Here is a 27,405-nt window from a genome sequence, read left to right on the forward strand (position 1 = left end):
TGAAGGAAGAGGATCAAGATGTTATCAGCCTCTGCAAACACTTTGCACCCAGCCTTCTTTAATCGCACACCAGACCGCGCTCTCACATCAACAGCCTCCATCCCCGAAGACAGACAACTATCCCGCGAGCAACTGCGTGTATGGTCATACCAGGAGCCTCCACTCGCTGTCGGCCAATACACCTTGAGCGTGTCGCAGAAAATCGAAGTTTTCGACAACAATCTCAACCAGAACGTCTCCAAAGACCTCGACTCTCCTGACACGCAGCTGCGGGTGTCGAGTCCCAGATTCCAGCTGACTGATCCCCAACTGGACATTCACAGCGTATATCCGGCTTCAGGACACAGTGACCATGCACAAACTCTGGCTCACGTCGTCTTCCGGCGTTGCACGACGCCTTGGGAGCGGCACCTTGTGAATGATAAAGGAGAATGGGACAATTGCGGCATGAACAATAACCGGATGCCGTGGCTGGGCGTTTTGAGCTTCACGGAGGATGAGCTTGTGCTTGATGAGGCGAAATGCCGCGCTGCTGGATTTACCGACGCAGCATCACGGCCATCCAGTCAAGGAACCATCACAACGACTGCCGGTCATCTGGAGAACCTCACAGGAGTGGTCTCACCGCTCAGCGGCAATGCTGGGCTGTCTGATGACGACAAGGCTTACGCAGCCAAAGACGAAGCCAACGTCTTGCTCATGGCGAGACCTCTGTTCCAACAGCTGTTTGCAAGCTACAATAAGCCCGGAGAGTCCCCCTTCAAGCCTGACCTGACCCGGTTTTCTCGCATGGCTCACGTGCGAGAAACTCATGCCGGCTTCATGGCCAGCACAGTCAATCTCATGAGCGACAGTGGTGCTGGCCCAAATCCGCAGCCTCAGTACTCGGTTGTTGTCAGCCCCAGAACTGGCCCGCCGGGAGAAGACAAGCCACGCCGGGTTATATCCCATCTCATCTCTCTCGAGGGTGTCTCCAGAATGACGAGCGACTTGCAGCCTCAAGCAGAGTTTGCAGCGTTGGTGTCACTGTTCAGCTGGGACTGGATGTGCGTCCCGAATGATCACGTCGATTTCAGGAATATCATGGCAGCCTTGGGCAATAATGTGAAACCGCTACGTATCGACATACCAGAAGACTACACGAAGCAGCTGGACGATGCCGAGGAGAAGTTGAAGACGGCTGAAGGGGACGGCAAGCCAGCAATCGTAGATGGGAAAACAGAACATACCGGTATCTCATCTCGACCAGAACAAAGAGGCAGCGCGATACTTGGACAAGAGAAAGCAATAAGAAATCCAATGGCGGAATGGTTACGGCAGAAAACTCACGCCGGATACACTATGAAGCCTCATACACTCTCAACCGGCGAGATCACTCGGTCCCTGTTACGCGGCCCGTTCATCCCCGTTGCACCGGCACGAGATTCGATCAACTGCTTCTCAGCCACAGGCGAAGACCTCGTCTTGATCGACAGGGAGACGGGCATCGAGGACGTATCCTACAAGGTCGCATGGCACCTCGGCCGCGCCCTTGCCATGGCCGACGGGTCACTCATGGCAGCTCTGCTCCGATTCCGCGGTCATGTCCATGCCGAGGCCGTCAAGCGCCTCAAGGCCCGAAAGGCCGTCAATGCAAAGGCTGGAAGCAACGACGGTGACCCTGCGAATGGCGTCTTTACGATGGCGGCAGCTTTCGCATCGCTCGAAGACTCAATCAGTCAGCTGGAGAAGGCAAGCGATATGAGCGTACTGGGACAACTCGGCGGCCAGTCACGCTGGCTCCGTACGGAGGACGAAAAGATGGACAATCTAGTTTCTAGACTTTCTCTTGCAAGTGCACCGCTGAAGCTGGATGGAGATGATTACGCAGAGGAGCTTAGAGCTGTCGTGAACGCCTTCTTTGGCTATCCACCCGCAGAGTCAGACTTGAAGCCAGAGATTCCTCCTATTGCCCAGAGGGACATCGATCCCGATGCAGTCCTGATTCGGGCTTGGGCTGTCGACAAGCTGTACCTCGCCGGCGTACCGTTGCATAACCTCCTCCCTGACCCAGACATGCTTCCGCGGGAGTCGATACGCACATTCTGCGTAGACCCCAAGTGGCTCGACGCCGCCATCGACGGCGGGCTCAGCACGGCGAACCACTTTGCCAACGGCGACGACGTCGTCCGACAAGCCATCAAGAAATGCCTCAACCGCTACATGGGCCAAGTGCGAACGCACGGCCCTGGGCAGGGGACGACGCTGCAGCTGCCGAAATGGGGCTTCTTGCTCCGCAGCGTAGCCGTCACTGCTTTTCCCGATCTCAAGGTGGAGGCTGAGTTCGGCAGGGCTGTTCCCGATGGCATCCGTGAGGTGCTTTACATGCAAGTCCTCGCGGATGACATCTTGCTTTGTTTGTTCGACCGTATGCCGGGTGATGACGACTTCAAGGAGGTTCGGATTTCGCAGCCGCCACATCAGCAGAGTTTTGCCGCTGGATCAAAGCTCACGGATAAGTTGCTGAGTGGCTGGTTTCGTCCGATCCCGCGGGTGCCAATGTCCTCTGTGACTGAAGACGAGCAAGATAAGGTACGACAAATGCTTCTTCCCGTAGAGAGGAACTGTGAGTTAGGCCGCGATAGCGAGACTGTGTATGATTGGGACGTGAGGATGATTCGACCCGATACGCTGTCAAAGAAATACGTCGCGACTGTGGCTGGACCGGAGCGAGACGAGACCAAAGTATGGAAGTGGGCAGGGGCACCAGAGGATGTGCCGTCGGCAGTTCTGGCGCTACAACTGGGTGCTGCAAACTTGCAGCTGACTCTCCCTCTGGATAGAGGAAGCTCGCTTGTGGGAGATGATGGAACTGGTGAAGGTCGATGGACAAAGCCAGGAGTCCAACTAGATGCTGAACCACGGGCAAAGGCTCTGACCACGAATATCCGTAAGCCAGCATCAGCATCGGTGGTCCGTACGGCGGCCCAACAACGCCAGAGGACTGCAGTGGAAGACCTTGAATGGGTGCCGCTTCCAAAGAATGCTTCTTCTTCCATGACTACTACTGCATTGGTTGTAGCCTCGGACGAAGCGCTGCCCCGGCACAACATCACAGCACAGGGGCTGCAGCACCAAGATACCGATATGGTTATCTTACCGCACGTTCCTCACGACGAAAAGACCACATGGTGCCCATGGCCGAGTAAGGCGGCCTGTTTCGCTCTGTTTGACGCGGACTGGCATAACGAGACAAGTCCAGGCTGGACGGCGGGTAGCAGCACAGTCGTCGCCCTTCGGGGGCCAATGGACTTGATATTCGCACTAAGGCAATCCCCAAGAGACTCTGATGCTGGAGGAAAGTATCCGGAGCGTCTAGAGGTTCGCATTCCCGTGGCTCTTTCTCAGGAACGGACTCCAAGCGGCGGCAACGAGGAGGTGAAGCCGCTCCTCATCATCCCCGGCACAGCAGAAGCACCCGTGCTGCCCAAGGTGGAAGGACTCAATGGCAGTAGCTTGTGGGCACACAAGACGAGTCTGGTAGTCGGATCTCTGTTTCACCCTCCGCCAGATGGCGCGAACAGGGGAGATGAGCTGCAGGCGTACGCGAACAAGTGTCTTTTGCTCGTCATCACCGCACAGCCGCGGTTTGGTAAAGGTCGGATGAAGGACGCCTCCTTTGACGGGTCGTTTATGCTACACCAGGCGAGAGTTGTTCAGCCTGCTCCTGCGGCCCCTTACACGACGCAGATCGACATTTCATGGGAGAAGAACGTGGCCTACCCTCGACAAGTCATCGTTGAGCGGGGTGTCATGCTCAAGATAGGCGAGCCATCGTACCTCGAGATCTTCAATAGGGAAAAGGTGTGCTTGAACCTCACTGTCCACACCTCGTCCGTCTTGAGACCAGACGACAGGGTGATTTGGGAAGCAGAGATGCGCACCGCCTCCGAGCAGCTGTCTGAGAGGTTCTCTCTCTCGCCGGGCGATCTTTGTCAGTTCACGACGAGCAGCCAAAAGCACGACTATAATTTCCAGGAGTGGGCAAAGAAAGGCCCGGTAACCGTCCGGCTGTATGCGGAGTCAGCCTCCGGGAGGCGGTTGGGCCCAAAGACGCCTGCCAAGACGTTTCCTCGTGCATCTCTGCCAGACTATCCTGGCCAGATTGAATTCACCTTCTCCTACGCAGGTATTTGCGCCACATGGAACACGCCTCCCAACCTGTCCGAGATCAGCGGCGCCGACAAGCCGTACAAGGTCCGTTTCAGTGTTGGCCAGGGGTCCGACTCGAGCAGCCCTGTTGACGCAGACATTGAAGCCAGCAAGGCATTTCTGGAAAAGGGTGTCAACATCGCAGCATCTGAGTTTGCTCCAGAAAAGACAGTCCGTATCGTTCATCAGCTGAGGGTCGAATCCAAGCGGGTCAAGGGTGTGGTTGAGGAACGGGTGAATGACTTCGCATTACTGCATCTCAGCACCAAGGTCCAGTCTGCCGTACTGCCTCCCATCGACCTTACTATTGCGCCGGCTGTTCATCCACGCAGCCAATTTGCAACGTGGGCAAAAACCAGCGAGATCTGGTATATCGCAGAAAACCGTTCCCTCGTCGGTGTCCGTTGTCGACGCAAACCACCGCAGGACAATACAGCGTCCAGCTCCATTGTGACGATGGGCTACAACCAAAGAGAAACAGATTCAGTGGGCACGTTGGTGATGTTCCCAGAGGATAGCTCGTTCTCCAAGCATACGATTGCCTGGGTCCGATCGGACGGCAGACTTGATGGACTCGAGCGAACCGTGTCGGATGTCCACGACACACCCAATCATAACTGGCACCCGGTAGGTTCCTTGTATCAGATGGGGTTTTGGATGACAACCAGCATGTGTCACACTTATGGAGCAATGGCCGTCGCGCGCCAATATAACACTATATTGCACATGCTCTGGGCGGGACCAAATGGCGACCTGCGCATGACATTCTGTGAACTCGGCGGTCCATGGGGAGGCACACCCAAGTGGCCCATCTCGTTGAGTCCCGCAGCCGGCCACACCCCCGACGTCGTCAAGGGCGAAGGCGAAGTCGCGGTGGACGTGTCCAGGGCCATCTTCGCCTCAGGACACCAGGGAGGCGGTTCACAGCAGCATTTCTTCTGGGTGACCAGGGGCGGCGGCATCCGCTGGATGAGGTTCTTCCACTCCGCCGAGCCAAACCTCCTCCCCGGCTTTTCCATCTCCCAGCCCCCGAGCGACTTTGCAGACCCAGAGATACTGGATGCGACGGACGAGGCGCATATTGCCGATGGCGGCGGCAGCTTCTCTGGCTGCGGGCCGGTCACCCTGACGACGCGGTTTGCTGGACAGCGGCGGTTGTTCATCTTCTGGATTGACGGCCAGGAAGGCCGCATCTGGGGCAAGTCCGCTGATGTCGATGATCTCTTGGGTTACAGGCACTGGACGCCCAAGTTCTGCGTCACGCCCAGAGGCCCGGCTTGGCCTGCGGCTCCGGCTCATCCGTCAGCCTCGCGGCTTACCGTTATTGCAAAGGACCAGGACAGCTTCGGCCCGGAGGGCCTTGTTAGCGCTGAGCAGAGAGACGGTGGCCACGGCGTCTATCTTCTCTGGTTTGATCAGGAGGGTCGTTTGCGCGCGGCGCGGACAACGGATGATCACAGTTACAAAGAGTGGATTGAGTGCATGCTTCCGGATGACGTGGTGAGAGACGTCCGGACTTATCCGCCACCCAAGGAAAATGACAATGGGAGGAAGATGGAGGTGGTCGTGCTACGATCGACCGATGGTTCGAGTCCGAATGCGAATGTGTATGATCTGATGTGGGTGGACAAGGACGGCCGTCTGCGGGACATTGGTGTCGAGATACAAAGTGCATGGAGTCAATGAGGCACCTGGCAGTGAAGCCAGTCCCGGAAGCCTGTGTCTAGATCGGAGATGAGGATGACTGAACTTGTCCGTCTACCAAAGCTCATATTTTAACAGTATAGCACGGATATATGGTGCTAGCTTAACTCTTCATGGTTTTTTGTCCAGACCCCGACAGGATCTGCAGAGCTGGTGTTGGCTGAGCCTCCTTCGCAGCCCTATCAGGCTGTTCTGTTGCCAAATCAGTACACATAAAACAGAGACAGTGGGAGAACGGGGCCCCCGTCAAGCCTTTTACAACCCGCCATCCATTATGTAGACTTGAGTTCTGGAAAGAGACTCTTCGATCTTCACGTGTTCACTCTAGTGGACGCATGATGTAAACTTTGGACTCTTCTACAATTGACTATGCAAGATCGCCCCGGAATTACGCATCAAGGCAGTAGTAAATGCTAAAGCAAGCATACGCATCCGTAGATCGCCAAAGCTGCCTGTTGTTGTCCCGGAAGCAAGCAAACTGCCTCTGCTGGTTGTTTCCAGATCCCGCATACTGGCCAAAGCTGAAGCTTCCAGCATTGATGTGAGAAGTGAAGGTGTTGCCGGTGGCGAAGCTGGCGGTGTGGGCCTGGCCCTCCCAGGTGACGACGCCTTGTGAGCTGGAAGCAAAGGCGATGTCCTGCGAGCGCGGCGCGACGTTGGACTGGGAGTCGTCGGGGTAGTAGGCGATGACGCTGGTGATGGCAGAGTTGACGTTGGGGCCGCAGTTGGCAAGGTGCACACCCCTGAACGATGTTAGCATTTTCCGCCATATTAATAAGAGGTTATATGGCATGGAGTAACTTACTCGCCGGCCAGAGCACCGGGGACAAGGAGGGCGACGGCCGCCAGAAGGAAAGCAGTGGGCTGGAACATTGTGAAGGTTTGGTGTGTAAGTGAGGTCTGAGTTGCTTTATATTGGAGTTGTCTGCCTACAACCAAGAGCAAAGAGACGGAGATGCTTGCAGAAGCGCTCCAGAGGCCTTTATATAGTCAGCCCACCTGGAGAAGGTATTTATAGCAGTCAATTCTATAATTGGGCTTCTGTTCGTGACAACGAGCATGTGGAATTTCGTACATAGCTCATCTCCACCTGTGGGCTGTGCGGGCGTCCCTAGTCCTCTTTGCTGCAGCATAAGCTCCACGATCATGGGCGCTGCACCAAGCAAGGCAGAGTAAGCCTATAGCTCATGCTGCCCTACAAGGCGGAAAATTATAGTAGTGGCAGGCAAATCCACCAATTGCGCATGAGTACAGATTCATCCATGGGACTCGAGCTTATATCAAGCTTTCCACGTGGAAATGCTGGAAAGAGGTTGCGAATTGCGTGGCGTGAACAAGACGACGAGATGTAAGAAGCCGCCGTTATTCTACAGTCTAAGAGGGAACACGGTCCGTACCGCTGGTGGCGTGGAGAGAACGAGAGTCACAACGCCGACTTCTCCAAAGGCATGGGGCAACTTGACGTTTCCTTCAAGCCAACAACGAACTGACCTCTCCGTAGCTCTGCAACTCATTCTTGCACTTCTTGTCTAGACGATATGTGCGATGCTCAGTTTACTGAATGCGCAATGGAGTTTCTGAACTCAGAGTCATCTACGAAAGTTCAAGCGCGGCATCAGGTGCTAATATATAAGCGTGAGCAAACAGAGCGATGACACACAAATCCACCAATTGGGTACGAGCACATCACAATTTTCCATCTTCTTCTGCAAGCGGTCAGCCAGTTCGCATGGGTGCAATAAGGACTGCTGACGGAGTTTTCCACATCAATTGCTAAGAGTTATACCAAATAATACTTCATACAGCGAGTATGAACCGGACGTGAAACCTACCAAGAATGCCATAGAAGAGTCGGGCTTCATTCCGCCTCAATTTGACGAAGCCACAGCGGTTCTAAGAACTCGAGCAACTTTCCAGCTGAACTGTTCTTGTGGCAGGAGATCACGGATTTTTCCCCTCCAGCAGGAACATGTACATTCTCATTAGGTCTAAATTGCAGATATCAGGAGGCTGACCGGCCCGCCACTATCTGATTGGCGATGGGCTTACGAAATATGGGGACAAAGGGGGTTAATTTTGCAGCCAGGAGCTTTCACGACATGGATTGTGACCAGTAAGTTAGTCAACAGCATTGATGATTGTCAACTGGACTGAGCCGAGGGAAGGCAATTGGAGTCCAAATCCTCGGGGTTTTTACTCCTCTGAGCCTGCAAACGTTGAACCTGGGCACAAGTTTGACCTGACCGTAGAAGGATATGATGAGTTTGGTCCAAGCTTCCTATTGGACAGCATCTCCCAAGGATACTTGATAGGGCTACCCTCATCGTCTTGAGACTATACTTGATCAACTCTAGAGACTTGTGTACAGAGCAGCAAGAGAAGCAATCAGCAGGCCAGTGTAAAGAAGTCAGGTCGACAGAAATCGACTCTGCTGAGGTAGTCTTGAGTTTTGGTGGAAAATGTATCACCGACGTCAATTGCCAAATCTAGCGACTGCACCTTTCTTTTTCTTTGTGTTGACAATTGCGTCCTCCCACACAACGAAGTAGTAGTGAGTTTGTAGAACAATATCCAGAACCGATGGAAAAGTACAGTGGCCCAAAGCTTCTATGAAAGCCGGGAATAAACTGACGATAATGCTTCCCTCAAGAATGAAATCTAGCACTGCTGTAGGCTACAGCGCCGGAGGTTTCAGCGTCCGTCCTCCTTCTATGGAAAGCCATGCAAAGGGGGCGGGTATTCGTCGCATTTGGTGCACTTGAACGGCTACCCCTTAGTTCCCGCGCGGCGAGAAGTGGGCCGATTCATAAGCTACATACGTTGCATACCTCCGAAGGTCACAACTGTTGAGGCCATCTCGTGTGATGGTATAGCCTCCGTTGAACTTATGAGAGTATGCATATTTGAATTCCAGCGTTAGAGCTTTGTCGATTTTTTGCCTCGCGATATAACACCATCTCCTGGCTGACAGCTTGGCTGAGTCTGACAACCGTACAAGGTGCGAAGACTTATAGCTCGCCGCAATCTCAAAATTTCACTAAATAGTCTTTCGAAAAGTTATGATCATCTTGATCTCTCACCGGTCCTACAGATGCCAGGTTAATTCGAGCATCCCGAGGTAGATCGAGCAAACTTGAATTGACAGGGCTGGCACTGCAGGGCATGTCAACTGTGGAAATTGGCTCGCAAGCGAAACGAGTCGGCAACTGGGTTGGATCGAGTATCTAATTGCCAGCTATATCCGTGATTCATGCACGCGAGCGGAATACCCTCCGTCGGCCGATCTGGCGTTGTCCGAGACATGCCAAAAACCTGCACGAGTCGTTTCAACCCCGCCTGCCGAGGCCCCCCTCCGGTTAAAGACGATACGACCTTGTCTACATCATGGAATTTACAATACAACCACCGAGGGTAGTATGCAGATCCGTGATATCCAACAACTTTCCAGTGGCGGGTCCGCGGAGATCGGAGACTGCGCAAGATGGGCAGTTGTATGCCGTTGCACTTGCGGCATGTGCCCCTTGGAAACCATATAAGAAGCGCCCGGCCTCCTGGCGAGGGAGATCACCTCGGTTTCAAGCCCAGTCAACGAGTCGAGAGACTTGCAGGTGTTTACGATGCTTTCATCTGAGGCTCTTCTCTTCTCACTACGGCCTGGAGCCGCTCTCGCGCTATGGCTCGTCATTATTGTGAGTATACCTCATGCCTCTCTCCTGTCGTCTAACTACGATAAGCTGCAATGCCACTAACGAAGTGCACATAGGGGACGGCCTATCTCGTCTCCATACCAATCTATAATGTCTGGTTCCATCCTCTTCGAAAGTATCCAGGCCCAAGATTATGGGCTGCAACACAGATTCCCTTTGTCCGCATGATCTTCTCTGGCAAATCCCATCAGAAAATGCTCGAGCTGCACAAAACCTATGGCGACGTCGTACGAATTGCGCCCGATCAACTGGCATTCAGCGATGGCGCTGCTTGGCAAGACATCATGGGCCACCGGAAGCGTGGCCAAGGGGAGAATGGCAAAGATCCCGTCTTCTGGAAGGCCAACCAGCACAGCGTGATTTCCGCTGATCGCGAGAACCACACTCGAATGAGACGAACTCTGGCGCATGGTTTCTCGGCTCACTCAATGATGGAGCAGCAACCCTTGATTCAAGGCTACGTCGACCTTCTCATTCAGAAGCTACGCGAAAACTGTGCCGACGGCAGCAAGCCTGTGGAAATAACCTCGTGGTATAACTATACAACTTTCGACGTTATCGGCGACCTTGCTTTCGGAGAGCCCTTTGGCTGCTTGGAGAACTCTGATTATCATCCTTGGGTTTCTTTAATATTCGACAGAATTCGCGTGAGCTCAGAGTCTACTGCTTTGCGTCGCCTTCCCTTTGGAGAAACACTTATCCAGCTTATTCTCACGAAAGAGGAGCGCAAGCGGTTCCAAGAACATTTTGAGCTTACGCAGCAAAAGGTCAACAAGAGGCTGGCGCTGCCTGGCACGCGACCGGACTTCATGGAAGTCATGACTAAACGAGAGGGTGACCAGGTATGTTTCTTTCAGAAATTGTCCGAGAAGATTGCAACTGATTCCCGCTATTGTAGAAATTCTCACTTCCTGAGCTCTGGGACAATGCAAGCCTTTTGATCATTGCCGGATCAGAGACGACAGCGACGACTCTGTCGGGCGTTACCTACTTCTTGCTGACCCATCCCGAAGCCTTGGAGAAAGTGAAGAACGAAGTGCGATCGAGCTTCACAAGCGAGGCCGAGATTGACCTTACCAGTGTTCAGAAACTGGGCTATATGCTGGCTGTTCTGCAAGAGACACTTCGACTGTACCCTCCTGTCCCGAATGCTATCCCGCGGAGGGCGCAGCCAGGTGGCGATGTCATCTGCGGACAATACGTTCCTGAGAATGTGAGTGTATCCAACAATCAAGCCCATTTGTCTTTTGCTGACACATAAGACAGACCGTCCTCGGCATCTGGCAATGGCCAATGTATCACCTAGCAAAGAACTTTACGTTGCCCGACTCATTCATCCCAGAACGTTGGCTCGGCGATGCCCGCTTCTCCAGCGACCCCAAAGATGTCCTCCAGGCCTTCTCTTTCGGCCCCAGAAATTGCATTGGAAAGAAGTCAGTCATTACCACACTTTACAGCCTTTTTGGTTAATATTCTAACTCTTTGATTAGCCTTGCGTATGCTGAGATGCGCTTGATTCTCGCAAAGATCATGTGGAATTTCGACCTCAGCTTGCATCCGGACAGTACGGATTGGGTGGAGAGAAATCAGGCCTATACGCTCTGGCAGAAACCTGACCTGAATGTCTTCATCAAGCCGAGGTTCACGCAATAGTGTAACGGTGTACAAGACTGTTGACTTTGCCAAGGTCGTAATAGAGAGCGAAAGTACCAGAACATAGCCAGAGCGCTTGTAACTTGATGGATCATTGCTACAGCTGTAGTATATTATCATAATGAAGTTGTAAGAAACCTTGTATTTCACGGACACACAGTAGAAAAGATCCGCCACGTATCGTGTATCTCCTTGAGACAGACCAGAAGTAAAGAGGAAGCTCAGCAACCCATCTACCATCTTCCGTGCCTGTTCCATTGCCGCTCGGCATCACAGCGCCTCTCCCGCTCCCCCGCCCGCGGACTTTCGTCCCCTTATCCACCTCGGAGAGCTCATCCGTCAAGCTCCGCGGCGATAGAACTGAGACGGTCACTGGACCAGGGTGTCATTCGATCGGTATGGGAAACGAATAGAAGCCCCTCCGATCATGGACTGCCGTGAGCTAATGCAACATGCAGACCAGGATGACTTGCTTCCAGATCCGGTTAACATTGTTCCGTCGGCTGCTTCACATCCGTCACGAGCGCCTTCCTCGTCCTCGATTGAAGGCCTCGTTTGTGGCGCATCGTTGCAAGTACCGCGGAGCAAAGTCACGCATGGTGTGGAACGTAATATAATCCGTTGCGTTACATCTTTACGGCTGGGGAGGTTTGATGAAACCCTCTTGCCCCTCGTACAGAGGCGAAAAATGCATAGTCCCTTTGGGAATTCCCCCCGTCTTACGATCAACAGGTCGGCCGCTTTTTTTTTTTTTTTTTTTTTTTTTTTTTTTTTTTTTTTTTTTTTTTTTTTTTTTTTTTTTTTTTTTTTTNAGGCCTCGGTTGAGGTCAAGTATTGACCTCGTGGCCAATATCATCGTGCATATACCCTTATCTGGTACATTGCTATACAGCTCTAGATGTAGCTAATAAGCTCATGAGGGAGGCATTATGCTATTATGACATCGACATGTACTTGTAAGTTAGCATGTGATCACTCATATGATATTGCTCATCAAGTGTTCAACACTTTGATATGTTTCCGGTGTTTTAGGAGCTTGGCCTCTGTGGAACATGACAAAACCGTGATACTGCGTTCGCTAGTCGCATCGTAAAGATATTTGAGTTCGACAGGTTGGCGTCGATCCAGAAGACAAGATGTATGGTTGTCAGCGTCAATTCACTAGTCTTGATGAACGGGGAACGGACCTGAACCCCTGGGCCAGTGCGAGTGAAGAAGTCGGTCCCTTAAGCACGCCATCAATTGGATTGAGGGCTCTAGCTACCTAATCTCAGATGTTCTGTTTTGCAGTCCCAACATATAGATATCTGCAGTGATCATTTACATTCCCTGTAATACTCTCGAACGCTTATTATTCCGTTGTGTTGGTCGTGCTGTCAATGCTAGACACATGGTAATCTTTGGATCAAGGCTTTTGAGCAGCTTACAGGCAGGCAGGCCAAATTCATCGAGTAGCATTATGTATAAGGTCACAATGCGCTCAATCCTTTCATGAAGTTGCCCCGAGTTCCGACCTCTGCCGTTGGGATGAATAAGAATGATGAACTTGACGTCGATCACCGCCGAACTGTAATCAGTCTCATCAATCACAAACGGAGGGAGACCTGGACCCCTTCTGTTATGTTTGGCTAGCTCTTAGATCAATGCTTTCTCCCAGACGTCATTCCAGGAATCGTCAGGAAACCGCCTTCCATCTCCTGTAATTCTGATGCGAAGATATCATGACTGAGACAAACCCAACTGAAAAACAGTGCGCTCGAGCGAATACCGCCGCGGAGTAGTAACCAGGCGGAGATGAAACCAAGTCCGCCAGTTCTCTGATGCAAATTGTTGACAACGTAGTGAGTGCAAATTATCGCCGCACGGCGTGATATAAAAAGCCCTTGAAAAGGCATTGTCACTGTAGCTATACTTCCCAGACCTCCAAAGTCCTTCCACCAATGCGTGTTTTGTATTCCTCTCAAGGTCAGTCTTTTCACTGATACAATCAAGGCGGCAACGGCGCGGGCGGTCAGTGTTTTGGCCATATTTCTGGTCATAGAGAAGAAGGGCGTGCATGTTAGATGAGGACGAAAATCACTACACCACCATTCATATCTGAATGGTAGCAGAGATTCTGTCCCGGCATAACGTGTTTCATAATCCGTCGTAAGTGTTGAAACATCTCGCCCCGTCTCAACGTAATACGGGCGATAGATGCCCAGTAGCAATCTATCACTTACGAGGATAAAAGAGTAGATCCAGCGTCATTTGGAGTGCTATTGATAACATTGACTGAGAGACAGTCGTCACGACAATCTTCCCAGACACAAATACCCTGAAAGCAACTTCAGAATCCTGATGAGAAACATTTTACCGAGCGACCGCCGCGTGGTCATCGGAAAAGAGTACTTTGGCATTCGCGAGGGGCAAAGAGTGGTCTGATGCCGGGTAGCTGGAAATCCCCCCTGCCAAGTTGACTCCGCCAACTTGATTTCGATGCTACTTGATGCTACCTCAAGCAGAGCTCTTTTGTCATATGACTTCGACGATAAAGGGCAGTTTGAATCGCACAGATGGCAGGGCAATAGTGCTCGACCAGTAGGTCAAACGATGCTAACTGGAGATTCGACAACATCAATGAATGTAAAGCTGCGATTGAAGTCAAGAAGATTGCTTCGATTGCATTCTTTTCGCGATGAATAGACCATGGTACTGACAAAGCAGAAAATGGATCACTCCTCAAAGAAGAGAAACTCATGATACTGTAATCCCCTCCAAAGACGTGAGGCCGGTGAGAGAGCAGTAAAACAGCGAGTCGTTCGAGAGACTATGGAAACGTGATGGCGGGGTAACCGGCAGGTCAGATAAGATAAGATGCTGATAAGATGAAACTGTAGTGGGGGTGGCTGGTGAGGTAGAAGTGGCTGGTGGGAGGACGACATTTCGGTGAAAGGTGCAATGCCATTGAAGAGATGCAAAGGAAATAAAATATACTCCAGAATCAATTATCCAAGCTTCAAGCGGCAAGATCCAGATTGTCTCAATTGGCTCCTTTGAAGCAATTGAGAAAGAGACTCGGGGTGGATGTTATGTAAGCACGGACGGCCAGCTGAACGACACTAAACCTCCCAACTCACCAGCCGATAGCTGAGTGACGGCAAAATTTTAAATTCTCGCACCTCTTCACACCCGCAGAGAACGCAAAAGGCGACCAAAATGGCCGAGCAGATTACCGACCCCGAGGCCCAGATCCTGGAGCTGCAGAAGCAGATTGAGCAGCTCAAGCTGCAAGGGCCCCTGAAGAGCCCCTACGATGTCTACCAGACGTCCCTGACGAGCCGCTACTGCAGCGCCGAGATGACGCAGCTCTTCAGCCAGCGGTCCAGGCACTCCATCTGGCGCAGGCTCTGGCTGGGTCTTGCCGAGGCTGAGCACGAGCTGGGCATTGAGGTCGTTACTCCCGAGGCTTTGGCCCAGATGAGGGCCCATCTCACCGTCACGGACGAGGACTTTGAGAATGCGCGTGTCGAGGAGAAGATTCGACGTCATGTGAGTTCCAGCTGCCATTGCCATCCCTCATCCCTCATGATGGGCTCGTATGCTAACAGGGGCTTTCGCAGGATGTCATGGCTGTAAGCCTTTCGTGATCTTGCCATGCTGTACTCCGGTTAACGCTTCGCACAGCACGTCCACGCTTTCGGCCTCGTTGCCCCGGCTGCTGCTGGTGTCATCCACTACGGAGCTACTTCATGCTACGTTACTGACAATGCTGAACTCATCATGATGCGGGATGCTCTCGACATCTTGATCAAGAAGCTGTCCAAGGTCATTGCCAACCTCAGGGCCTTTTCTCTCCAGTGGAAGGGTAATGGAGCAACATCCCGAACCTCGAGGAAGTTGGGAGGCGTTGCTAATTGCTGGACTTGCAGCTGAGCCGACCTTGGCCTATACCCATCTGCAGAGCGCTCAGTAAGTCTTCCAAACCTGCTCATCTCATCGGGCAATCGATCCCCGGTCTCCTCCGTCTCTCATTGCTGACATTACCCGTAGGCCTATTACTGTTGGACGTCGCTGTAAGCCTACAAGACCGACCATCCGCTTAAGAACCAGTTCTAACGAGAACAGCGTCTCAATGGCTTCAGGATCTGACATTCGACCTCGAGAACCTGGAGAATGTTCGCAAGAACCTCAAGTTCCGAGGTGCTCAGGGTACGTCTACAATTATCCCCTACGTCCTGATTAACGCCGTGCCTTCAGGGTCTCATCATGATCAGTCACTGATGTCAAATAGGCACTACCGGCACCCAGGCCTCCTTCTTGGAGATGTAAGCTGATACTGTGGCATCCGTCCCGCATGCCGGACTAGGTGTAGGATTGCGCCGCTAATACCAGCCTCACAGTTTCCAAGGCGATCATGCCAAGTGCGACCAGCTCAACGTGTTGCTCTGCCAGAAGTTTGGCTTCCCCGCATGCTACGTATGTTCATTCCTCGAAACCCCTCCCAATCTCTGCACAATGCCATATTGACTGCTTTCCGATATCGTTCTGCCTTCTCATCGCAACAGCGTGCTAACCATCTTTCAGGACATCTCTACCCAGACATAGTGAGTTGTTTTTCGGGTCAACTGCTGGCTTACCTTGGAGGATAAAGACCATGCTAATTCGAAGAAAAAGCACCCGCAAGGTTGACCTCATCGTTGCCCAGGCCGTAGCCGGCATCGGAGCCACCGCCCACAAAATTGGCAACGATATCAGGTTGCTCAGCAACTTCAAGGAGGTGGAGGAGCCCATTGAGGCTCGTCAGATCGGCTCCTCGGCGATGGCTTTCAAGCGTAACCCGGTAAGTCTTACGATTACCTAGTCTTTTCAATATGCAGAGTGTTCTTCTCTTATGCTTTCAATGTTGCTAATCTTTTCCTGTATAGATGAGAAGCGAGAGAATCTGCTCCCTGTCCCGCGCGCTCATGGCGAAGCCTGCTTCCTTTGCCAACACACTGTCCACGCAGTGGATGGAGAGGACGCTTGATGACTCTGCAATTCGACGTAAGTGCCGTCTTTGCTCTCTCAGCACTGAACGAAGATGGATCTACGAAACAATCTGGATCAGAGTCTTCCACCCAGCGTCTCGTCATGTGGGAGAGCACGGCTGACAGTAGCAGGAATGGATATCCCCGAGATGTTCCTCCTCGCCGAGGCCGTCCTCATTGGACTGGACAACGTTACCGATGGTCTCGTTGTCTACCCGGCACGAATCCGAAGCAGATTCCTTGATGAGTTGCCATTCATGGTGACTGAGGCCGTAAGTGTCCGCGTTCCCAATGGCTGCCACTTTTGCTAATAGTCTGTAGATTATCATGAAGCTTGTGGCCAAGGGCGCCTCAAGACAAGAGTACGTTGGGTATCCACACAAGCTCAAAGATCGTTGCTAATTGACTTAGGGCACACGAGGAGATCCGAGTCCTCTCCCGCGAAGCTGCAAGCGTTGTCAAACTGGAGGTAAGTTGTCCCGCTTCCTACATATATCCGCTCGTAACTCATCGCCTGTGACAATTCAGGGCAAGCCGAACGACCTTATCGAGCGCATTCGCAACACCGAATTCTTCAGGCCCATCTGGGACGAGCTTGACTCCATGATGAAGCCCGAGCTGTACGTCGGCCGCAGTGTCGAGATCGTCGAGAGGTACTGCGGTGCCGGTGGTCCCGTCGAGAAGGCGCTTGCACCGTACGCGCAGTACCTAGCTCACTCGACCACTGCGCAGCTCAACGTTTGAGCCGGCTAGTAGCGAATGCCCTTTTTTGTAGGCAAGCGATGAAAAAGGTGGTTGCAAATGTTGTTGGTTATATCAAAAAGAAATGCAAGTGGTGAAATACGAGTTTTCATGCCTATAGGTGGTTTGGAGAGGAGAAGCTTCAACACTCTGTCAAGATCCCGTTCCTGACGGCACACGGGCCGGGATCAGGCGTCTTGTACGAGTTTGTTTCTTTGCATCAAACCATAACGGTGCCTTGATTTGGGAATTTTGCTTGTGGTATCGACTCTTAAGAAGCCGCACACTGACTGATCTTGCGTGAACGAGCAACTCGCTTCCATGTCGACCAGGGGGCGCGTTATTGCTGGAAATAATCGTCAAACCCGTCTCTTTTCTCCTGCCATTGTCGCAATAGCATACTTATTTCAACTCAGTGGGATTCTCCGTCTCTACTAGGTAGTCTAGTGAATATTCGATGAAAGGAGTGATTCCGATGGTTCACCCGGGTCACGTTACTGCCAGGCACTGCCACTGGACATGCAGCTTCACTCCGACTCAGTTGGCGGTGTCCCTCTGACAGATCTGTCCTGTTGTATTTCCAACATTGTCTTCAATCATGGATCAGCGAATGCGCAGTCGTCCCCAACCTCTTTACTCGTTCGACGCCCCTCCAGTTACAGGATGGCATCAACAGGCTCCTATCGATGTATTACAGTTCTGATCTGATCACGATGACAATTCTTCTCATAGTTTCTTTTTGTGTCAAGTGGATGTACTCTCAAACTAAAACTTCTCCCATAAATTAGCTCCCATATTACATTCGACAAGATCCAGTCCCTTGACATCGTCAAGTTCCGACTGCCTCTAGGCTAGACTGTGCGCAATGCTAAGCTCCAACTGTGTGCAGTACAGCTCGGTACATCTTGTGCACCCCTCCTATAGACTGGAACGGTGGCGCAGCGGCGCAGGTGCAAAGTACCTTCAGGTTACCTACCCAGAGTCCGACGCGCTAATCCGACACTGTGCTACATATTCAGCAACACTCAACGCGTCCGGCGCTCTGGTAGCGTGACGCCATCACCATCATCTCGACTTCAACCGCAGACCAGCACAGAGACACTTGACAGCAACAAGCCCTCCAGACTGCCGCCACTTGCCGCGATGCAGAGGCACCATGTCCTACTACGACGTTGACGCCATTCTGACCGACGCAGAGGTACGCAAACTGCTCTATTTCCCCCCCTCTTCAACCAGAGTCCAGCCTGACCCAGCGCTCCCAGAAAGTTCCCTGCCGGTTCGAGCTCGACGTGCCGTATCTCGGCCACCTCGACAACTCCAGCGGCCTCAAAGCAGGCACCCGCCTGAACCTGCCCCTATGGCTCGCCGAAATGTTCGCCCTCGCCTCCGCGGGACAAGACGCCTCGCCGCCCCTCACGCTGAGCCTCCCGCCGTGCCTGTCCGAACAAGTCCTTGCCGCGCTCAAGGCCGATCCCCGAGCCGTGCCCCTACGCGACCAGAGTGCGTATTTCTACGGCGTGGCAGTTCGCATGCTGGATCTGTTTGACGAGAAGGAGCTGAGTGCCATTTTGCGGAACACGTTCGTCGTCAGGGCGGCGGATGTGGGATTGCATGCGAGAAAGGCGGAGGAGACGGGGCTGGGGGGACAGGGCGAGGAGTTTCTGCGGGGGCTGGATGAGTGGGAGAGGAGGCTGTTTCGGAGAGGGCATGAGGGCGTCAAGGGGGCGAAGGAGTGGACGGACAATGTGAAGAAGTCATGAGAGAAGCGGAAACGGTTTCGATGTTAATGATACCCCGGGCAGATTCTGTGTGCGATGGACTGCTGTCGAGACAGTACAATATAAAATACCTGGCTTTTCGGATTTCTGCTGTTCATGCAGCTCCCAGTCGAGAATGTTGTATGTATCTGGATCCGACATTAGCAGTATATCATGGTACTCTCACAGTCTTGAACAGATCGATCGCCATGAATAAGCATTGCGTACGGATTCATGGTCATCTAACGCGCGCTCACTAAGATGAGTGGCCATTTGTTTCAGAATGAGATCTTGCAGCTTTCCTCTGCGAATCAGATATACATATACAAGCCATCGCTCGACTCACACATTGTATCCTCCCTCTGGATTCCTGTATCATTGTACGCCCAACTTGAGATATCAAAAATGAATTCCTATGGATACCCAGATAAAGTGTCTCACGTCGCTATAAAGAGCAGCGACTAGGTAACCCTATCCCCTTTTCCATCCGGCCGTCCTTTCGGCAGAGCAGAGAGACTACACCAGTACTTCACCCCCCAGTCCAGGTGTCCAGGTCATCTTCACATGCTCCAACAGCAGTACAGATCTGCTTGTAAGGAGCATCCACTGGTATCTTAGAGTAAGAATTTGCAGTCTCTCTAGCCACGTCGCCCATTGCCTCAGCAACGCTACACCACCGGAAGGATCTGGTATCTAACCGATAACACAGAAACTTGGGTAATTGCGAGCAATGCAGCGACTACCCTACGGTGAGAGTATCAAAGACAAGCAAGAGCTGTAACGTACGTTGATATGACCATTACCTTAGGTAGGCAAGCACAAAGAGGCAGGGAAGCTATACACAACGACGTCTCAGATCACCGGTAGGGTATCTCACATTAGCTTCTGTGTGATACAACTTTTGAGACATCTTCATCAAGGTCCGCAAGCAGAGAGACTTCACTTTCGAAACCCAGCCATATTGACCAGCAATCAGGGAATCTCCCCTCTCCCTTACCATTTCCTGCATCGAACACTTCTACGCACTCCGAGTGAGTACCAGCTCAACGAACCACTCTCGAAATGTTGAGAAGAATCCTCAAACTAAAACCAAGGTCTCAATTGTCTCCGTGAAAAAGCTTATGAGCATATTCAGCACCTAAACAGGAAGATACAATACACAATAAGTCTCCGCGGAGCACCCAACATCTAAGGTACCTTTGATCTTGAACATCCGATGTTTCCAAGCAGGAGGGCATGTATACAAACACCCCCCCAACAAAATAACACCCAATGAGCCGCTTACACAGATGTCCGGAGAGAACTCATCAAGCCATCCACGTCGAATGAGGTTTGGACTCTGCATCTAGATCCGTGAACAGCAGTGACTCACGATAACTTCGTTTCACGCCCTCTTACACCAGCCGGCAGGCAAGGTACTTCGGATACTTTCACCCCAGGGCGGCGTTATGCTTTTTGAATTTTCCTCATTTGACTTCTTGTCCCCTCCGGACAACTTAAGCTTAAACAGGGGACAGTTCTCGGGCACTAAGAGCTTCCTCATTTGGACGACCTAGCAATTTGACTTTGAGGCTTGCTCCTGGTTTTTTTTTTTTTTGCCTCGTTCGGACGAGAGGTCTGAGCTGTTGGGACTTGTAAGTGAGAGGGAAGAGCAGACGGGGGAGCAGACGGGAGAGCAGACGGGACATTGAGGAGGGCGAGTGTGAGGACACGTCCAAAAAGGTTCGACGTACTTCCCTTCTTGTCTCTGCAATAGGAGTTCGAGTGTTTGCATGGATGTGGTAATTTGCTGTATACAGATGGTGAATCTATAAACCACCTATCCACATTTGGTATACTCACACTCATGGAGTAACACTTGTACACTCAGGTCCCAAGTCGCAGTGTCCTGTTCAACCCTCGATGAACTGTCAAAGGCTCAGTAGTCTGCCCAGCCCATGTACTCCAGTTTCACCGTGTTCCGCCAGTTCCTCGATGCTCCCAAATTCTCTAGTACCAACCAGTCCCCATGACCAGTCCCCATGTAGTGTCTTGTCTCGAATTCCCATTCAAAGGCAAGTTCGTTTTCCCAACTTCTGCCAGTAAGTGAAAAGCAAACCAGAATGAAGACGAGTACCGTTTCGGTGAAAGTATCATCACGGATGGGTACAAGATAGAGGAGGAAAGAAAGTAGAAGAAGAGATAATATTGGCCCAGAGAGATCCCCAGAGAATCACAATTTATCTCACTGCTACCATCCTGCAAGTCTTCGAAGAGCCCCCCATCAAGAGAGGCATTGCATTTGTGACTATACTTGCGGCGATGTTAATGTCCACGGTTGCTCCATGGGGGGAAGTACTGTTTATGGCTGCGTTGCCGGTTAGGGGCGAATTCTCAATGGCCGGGCTCTCAATAACCCAGTTGCTCATACCCACATCGTTGGTAGACATGCAATTATAGATGGCCGTGTCGTTCGGAACGCCAACGCCAGAGACATATGACTGCGAGATCAGCCGTCAGCAAGGCCAAGGATGAATTGTGAACTATATAGTACATACCCAGCAGGCCCAATTGATTGGAGAGCTGATGTCAAGGAAGGTGTCACGAGATTGGTATTGGAATCAAGGCGCGAGGCGAGCAGTCCAGGTAGTGGTAACGGTGACAGGGCTATTCTCGACTCTCAAAAATGGGACTTGACAGTGGTGCCACAAGATGGGAATCGGCATGGGAGTTGTGGCGGAGAGTGCTTGTGAAAAGAGCAGAACAATACTGCTCGCCATGACAGCCTTGCCATTGTGGACGACGACAGACGCATTGACATCGCGACTGGCCTCGCATTCTCAATGCCTCAAGTTCATGCTTCCTCTGAAGCCATCGTGGCCGTCGCACTGGTTGCAAGTGGTCGCCAGTTCTTCACAGGAAACTGGAACTGGAGATTGAGGTCGCCATGTGGTTCGAGGTCGTCATATTCCAAAGTTGACAGATAACTAGAAACAATAACTAGAAACTGGGAATTAGTACTAGAAAACAGAGAAAGGAGAGAGGACAGGTAAGCGGAAAAGTAGGCTTCTTATAAGAATCACAGAGGACCTAGAGACAGCATGGAGGCGTTTGTATGACACACTGGAGTTGGCCGTGTTGGGAGTCGTGAGATAGGCACGAACAGCTGGGTTGAACACGACAGGAGTCGCATTTATCGGGATTGTTAGATGACGTTTTGAGCCATGATGACGGTCGTGCCTTAACATAGGACTGGGAAATAAAGGGAGGAGAGAGGACAGTGAAGCGGATAAGAAGACTTCTTATAGGAATTACAGAGGACCTAGAGATAACACAGGGGCGTTTGTATAACACACTAGAGTTGTTCGTTTGTGTCCTTTTGGGTCCGTTGTTTCGGACAAGAGACTTGGATTCAACAACGTTAAATGATGAATGTTTCCGTTGAACTTGGTACTGCTTGCCAATTCTGCTTCCGGGGAGTTTATGTGTGGAGCCGCGTAATGTCTGCGGACATATAACTCGGCGCCTTGTTGCTGGACAAAGCCTATTTGAAAATTTGGGCATCATAGCCCGTTGTCGGCTACTTTCATGTTGTTGGGAGTCGAAATTAATTCCCGATCAATCAAAGCCTCGTCTGCAGTCAGATGGAGTTGTCCCGGGGCTGTAGTTGAGTTGGGAATGGAGATGAGGCCAACGCTTTGAGGACAGGAAGGCCTCGGGGAGGAGAGGCGAAAGCAAGGCCACGCCGGCGCTGATGACAAGGCGCAGGCCATTGTTGCCACAGGAATAGGAGGTCGCAAGAGCTGTTGATGAGGACAAATTTGAAGTAAGAGGAGATGGAGAGTGTTAGCAAAGGTGCAAGGAGGCCCTGCTGACATCCAAACGCTGATACTCTCTGCCCATAATGGCCGTTGTTGAACGCATTAGACACCACCTCTAAGGTAGACACTGCAATCAGAATCAGCTGCCTTGCAGGAGGCCGCCTCACAGAGCACTATCAAACATGACGACCACGACGCAGAGACTTTCAGCCAAAGAGTGAAGGCTATTCTCTAGTGCCATTTTCACTGATGGAATGGGAGCTCAACCCAGTCTTCCATCAGTGTTCCTTCCATACGGGAAACCGAGGCAGAGTGTACTGTGCATATCATGACAACCGTTACCTACACGTGGTAATACAAGGCATCCATCCAACATCCCCACAAGATCTCCCATCAGAGTAATCACCCAAGCCGACCGAGATCAGCTGTTCTATCCCAGTAGCCAGTGTACCCGCTACAAGAGACCCAGGAGGTCGGGTTCATTGTGCCTTCGCCCGGCCTCAGGCTGGTATACCAGGTTCTGGCCCTCTTCGTGCGGCCTCACGGGTAACCTAGGACTTGTCCGCCAAGCCAGTTGGTGCTGTGATGGCGGCTGAGATGAGGCCAGGTCCTCGTGGTTGGATCGTAACTGTTGTCGTCCTGATATATGGCTACATGGCGCAACTGGGAGAGAAAATAGATAGATGAGTACGGCAGGGCCGCCACGCTCCTGCTTAGGGCCGAAATGGCGACGCTGCAAATGTTTGACGGCATTCTGCTCGGAACTGTATGTTCCGGCACCTTTACAGTAAGCACGGCTCTCGTCGGCTGGGGCATCTTTTAAAGGGCCGTTGATTTTCATGGCCACCAGCAGCAGACACCAGTTTCGGGTTAATTCTGATGAGTCCTCCTATTTGAACCGTAGAGAATTCCTATTTGAACCGTAGTGGTCCGTGCCCGTACTAAAATTCCTACGCCCACACCAGCCTTCCCATGGGCGCACACCTAAATACAGTGTGAAATTATGGCAAGGCCCGTAGCCACAACACAACACCAAGACTTCGTCGTTTCTATTAACCCATCGCCTGAGGCCCTGAAGCCTTGCACCGGCAACTTCTGCCAACAGTACGGGCTTCCCTGCTGTCACACGATCTTGAAGAAGTTGGAGGAGGATAAGGCCCTCTGTAAAGAGGATGTCCATCCAAGGTGGTGGCTGGAGAAACCTTTGGTATGATTGCCAGCTAAATTCTATAGAAAGTCTACTAATCTTGCCTCCTAGGACCTTGACGAGCCTCTCCTCCGCCTACGCGATCCAGATACCGTCCAGAACCTCCGCGGCCGACCGAGAATTCCGAAGAACGGCAAGTTGCCTGTGCCTATGACCCTTCGGGCTGATAATGAAGAGGAAGATAGAGAGGGAGATACGCCGGCTTCATCGCGAGCGCCGGCTTCATCGCGAGCGCCGGCTTCATCGCAGGCCAGGCCCAGGGCATCTTAACGACAACCCCAGCAGCATGCCTCAGCACGCCGTCTGAATCCATCTGTGCGGCGAGTTATGTCACAACACGAGATAGAGGGCGGCGGCGCCTTGCCCTCGTCATCATCATCGCCCCGTGGCCGAGGACGTGGCCGCGCTCGCAGCAGAGGGAGCGGCGGCGGCAGCAGGGCCTCCTCCCAGTCGTCTGTGGGTTCCAGATCGCAGCCAGCTTCGCAGAGATCACGAACAACCCAGCGACGGCTTGAAGCTATCGCCGCTGCCGCCCTTGACGACGATAGCGACAGTGACGACAGTGATGCCGTTGAAGAGGTTATCGTCATCCCGGCCACGCAGCCAGCGTTAGCGGCCCAGGACGATCAAGATGAACTAGCCTAGCTGTAATTGTATGCATATTTGATAAAGAACGAAGAAAACGCTGTTTTTGAACGAATTGGCCTGCCTTGATTGCCTATTGTGATGTCTGCGCCCTCTACTTGGTGATATCTTCTTGACGGTAATGACCGCCAGTGTGTCACACTGTATTTTGGTGTGGGTGTATGGATAACTCTACTTGGGGGGTTGGCCTAGTTGGTGGCACAGACCACTACGGTTCAAATAGAGATATGCTACGGTTCAAATAGGAGGACTCATTCTGATGTATCTGTTCGCCTGGTTCTTGGGCTTCAGTTTCTCAACGTGGATCATATCATGATGATGACAATGTGAGACGAAGGAGGAGATTGCAGATGGCCATATACCGACCCAGGGTGGGATCATCAACGACTGTCTTGGGTCATATCTTGACCAAAGGCCATTGACGCCATGCTGTTGGCCATGGCCCATGTGAACTGCGGGATGTAGTATCAGCAGGGCTAAAGCGTAGATAACGACCAAGTGCAAGTCTCTGCGATGGGCTTGCCAGTAGAAGGGAATGGAGTCGCTATTGGAAAAAAAAAGAAAGGGTGACGGCATGCTGGGGATTCGGGTAAGGAGCGATGTAATGAAGAGCAATCTGTAGAGGCCTCTTAAATGTGCTTTAGAGACTGGAACCCGAGCGAGAAACCGAACCGAGGCCTGGGTGAAAAGATCAAGAACTGGGATAGGGTATAAGGAAAATATCCCGCTTATTGAACAGAGAGAAGTCAGAGAATTGATGAGGGGCCGTTGTTTTTGGAGCTTTCTTGTAATGATACAGCCCGTAGTAATGTCGGGCACTGCTTGTCCCTGGTTGTTGGACATCGCCTCCTTCCTTGTTGAAGGCGGCTGCTCTTTTGTTATTGCCAGCCGGGATGTGCACCCAACCATAAATCTCATCAGACACAAGCCACAACACACACGATCCATTTCTCGTAGAAAATAAGTTCAGCAGCGCACTATTTACGTGAAGCCCACAACACAGAGGCATTCAGGGGATGCATTATATGCCGTAGACTAGTCTCAGCCTGCTCAGTCTCATAGACTTGGTGTCACGGAGGAATCTGGACGATTCTTTCTCTACAAGTCACCTTGGCAAATAAAGCTCAGCAATTACTTGGGAAGTACATTAAGGTATATTTCTGCAACTATCTAAGGTATCCGAAGTAGGTATTCAAAGAGACTCTCATGTCGATGTGAGGCAACCCACGCACCCGACTTGGCCATACCCACGCCCCCAATAACCCCCAATGCCGGCTCTCAGTGCAGCGTCAGAAGTGCCGGGTCAATTGTTCCCTCTCCCGGGATGAAAATGTCATTGCCCAGTACAAAGGGGGCATTTTCTGGGATGAAGATGTCATTGCCCAGTGCAAAGGGGGCATTTTCTGGGATGAAGCTATCACCCCCAAAGCCAGGCTGGCCCATCGTGGCCTCATCCTCTTCAGCTACCACCAAGCTGCCCAAGCCCTGCCTAGAAGAGCTAGTTGTCGACTCTGGCATGGTTGTCGGGATGAAGATGTCATTGCCCAGTGCAAAGGGGGCATTTCCTGGGATGAAGCTATCTCCCCCAAAGCCAGGCTGGCCCATCGTGGCCTCATCCTCTTCAGCTACCCCCAAGCTGCTCGAGCCCTGCTCAGAAGAGCCAGTTGTCGACTCCGGCGTGGTTCCCGGGTTATCAGCAGTTGGTTGCGGTGGGTTGTCGACCACTACCTTCTGAACCCAACGACGCATCTGTTTGGCCGGTAGTTGCCGTGCATGCACCCGATCTTCGTCCCTAAGATTCGGATGCCACTTTGGAATAAAATGGCCACGCCGAAGATGGTCAATGGCATTTTGCTCCGAGTTGTATTGCTTATGCTTCAAGCAGCGTTTGCATTGGTGAAATGGCACCACGATTGGTTTGCCAGCAACAGTAGCCCCGGGACCAGGATCAAGACAGATGTATTTCCAGACCTGGATATCGTGCTTCAGGGTCTGATGGCGGCTAAGCTCGTGCTTGCCGCGGAACCCTTCAGGGTATTCGTCGCACGTATCGCAGAACACCCTCGGACCCGCAGGCCGCGGCGGTCGAACAGGCCTGGTCGTGTTGGGAGTGGTGAAGGTGCGAGCAGCCGGGGTGAACGCGACAGAACGCGCGTTAACGTTCAAATGAAGGATTGTGGTGGCCATATTAGTGGTTATAATAAAGGTTATATTCTAATATGGTACTGGAAAACAGAGGGAGGAGAGAGTACAGGGAAGCGGACAAGAAGGCTTCTTATAGGAAGCACAGAGGACCTAGAGACGACACGGAGGCGTCTGAATCAACGTAATCCAGCTGCCGTGGCACTGAAATCTTAGAATCGAGACTCAAAAGAAGGTTTGAAATTCGAACGAGTGTCTGTCTAACCGAGGCCGAAGAAAGTGCGGCAAGACATCGTCGGTGGAAGAGGAAAGGTGAGAAGCTTATAAGACGAAGCCACTCCATGGGCTTCAAGAGGCGTCGTGGACTCTCGGCCAGTCTAAGCCAGGCAGCGCCAACTTGGACACTCTCTCACGCGGGAGGGTACAAGAGAGAAGCTAGAGAAAGAGACGGAAGGGGAAAGACAAGCACACATGCTGTAGGTACCAGGAACGCCTCAATGGAAGTGAGTGGGCGGTGGGCGGTGGGCGGTAGGCACTGAGTGACTGGACAAGGCATCAAGGTGGTCATATGGACGGCAGTCTCTGGTGTAAGCCGCAAGCCAGCTGGAATCTATGCTTGGCCCAAACAGCATTATGGACAATGGGAGCACACAAACTGGGAGACACCTGCAAGCACAGGGCCCTGTCTATGCATTAGCTGAGAGGTACCACCCCCCCAGTGTCTCCCGGGTGTCCATGTACAAAGCATGCTCGCCGGTAAGGCAATCGAATCAGGGTGCCTTGTCTGCTGCAGGTCGTCGTTGGCGGTATCGGGATCCTCACGGCATCGGTGGCCGGCGGTGGGGGGGG

General features: G+C 52.1%; 6 protein-coding genes across 6 annotated transcripts; 4 read left to right on the top strand and 2 right to left on the bottom strand.

Annotated features, from left to right (window-relative positions):
* Positions 1-18: 18 nt before the first annotated feature.
* CCMA1212_006416 (uncharacterized protein) lies at positions 19-5,877 on the top strand (the record flags this gene model as incomplete). The annotated part of the gene is made up of 1 exon (XM_073703639.1): positions 19-5,877. One exon carries the CDS (start codon positions 19-21, stop codon positions 5,875-5,877), a length of 5,859 nt encoding a protein of 1,952 aa, XP_073557909.1.
* Positions 5,878-6,283: 406 nt separating this feature from the next.
* CCMA1212_006417 (uncharacterized protein) lies at positions 6,284-6,768 on the bottom strand (the record flags this gene model as incomplete). The annotated part of the gene is made up of 2 exons (XM_073703640.1): positions 6,284-6,638; positions 6,701-6,768. The coding sequence occupies 2 exons, from the start codon at positions 6,766-6,768 to the stop codon at positions 6,284-6,286; spliced, it is 423 nt and encodes a 140-aa protein (XP_073557908.1).
* A 2,744-nt stretch (positions 6,769-9,512) lies between these two features.
* On the top strand, positions 9,513-11,255 carry CCMA1212_006418 (Isotrichodermin C-15 hydroxylase; the record flags this gene model as incomplete). The annotated part of the gene is made up of 5 exons (XM_073703641.1): positions 9,513-9,584; positions 9,659-10,444; positions 10,501-10,815; positions 10,869-11,035; positions 11,093-11,255. The coding sequence occupies 5 exons, from the start codon at positions 9,513-9,515 to the stop codon at positions 11,253-11,255; spliced, it is 1,503 nt and encodes a 500-aa protein (XP_073557910.1).
* A 2,983-nt stretch (positions 11,256-14,238) lies between these two features.
* On the top strand, positions 14,239-17,008 carry CCMA1212_006419 (Adenylosuccinate lyase; the record flags this gene model as incomplete). The annotated part of the gene is made up of 14 exons (XM_073703642.1): positions 14,239-14,328; positions 14,433-14,786; positions 14,846-14,869; positions 14,922-15,102; positions 15,363-15,446; positions 15,529-15,562; positions 15,638-15,713; positions 15,822-15,841; positions 15,912-16,077; positions 16,163-16,280; positions 16,397-16,536; positions 16,586-16,626; positions 16,676-16,733; positions 16,793-17,008. Coding segments are annotated over 14 exons (1,602 nt in total), but the record flags the coding sequence as incomplete, so codon positions are not given.
* A 1,121-nt stretch (positions 17,009-18,129) lies between these two features.
* On the top strand, positions 18,130-18,765 carry CCMA1212_006420 (DNA replication complex GINS protein PSF3; the record flags this gene model as incomplete). The annotated part of the gene is made up of 2 exons (XM_073703643.1): positions 18,130-18,203; positions 18,268-18,765. The coding sequence occupies exons 1-2, from the start codon at positions 18,162-18,164 to the stop codon at positions 18,763-18,765; spliced, it is 540 nt and encodes a 179-aa protein (XP_073557735.1). The 5' UTR covers positions 18,130-18,161.
* A 6,927-nt stretch (positions 18,766-25,692) lies between these two features.
* CCMA1212_006421 (uncharacterized protein) lies at positions 25,693-26,601 on the bottom strand (the record flags this gene model as incomplete). Its single annotated transcript, XM_073703644.1, has 1 exon — positions 25,693-26,601. One exon carries the CDS (start codon positions 26,599-26,601, stop codon positions 25,693-25,695), a length of 909 nt encoding a protein of 302 aa, XP_073558012.1.
* Between the last annotated feature and the right edge of the window lie 804 nt (positions 26,602-27,405).

Source organism: Trichoderma ghanense, assembly GCF_004382785.1.
Source record: "Trichoderma ghanense strain CCMA-1212 chromosome Unknown scaffold_7, whole genome shotgun sequence".
Lineage (NCBI taxonomy): Eukaryota > Fungi > Ascomycota > Sordariomycetes > Hypocreales > Hypocreaceae > Trichoderma > Trichoderma ghanense.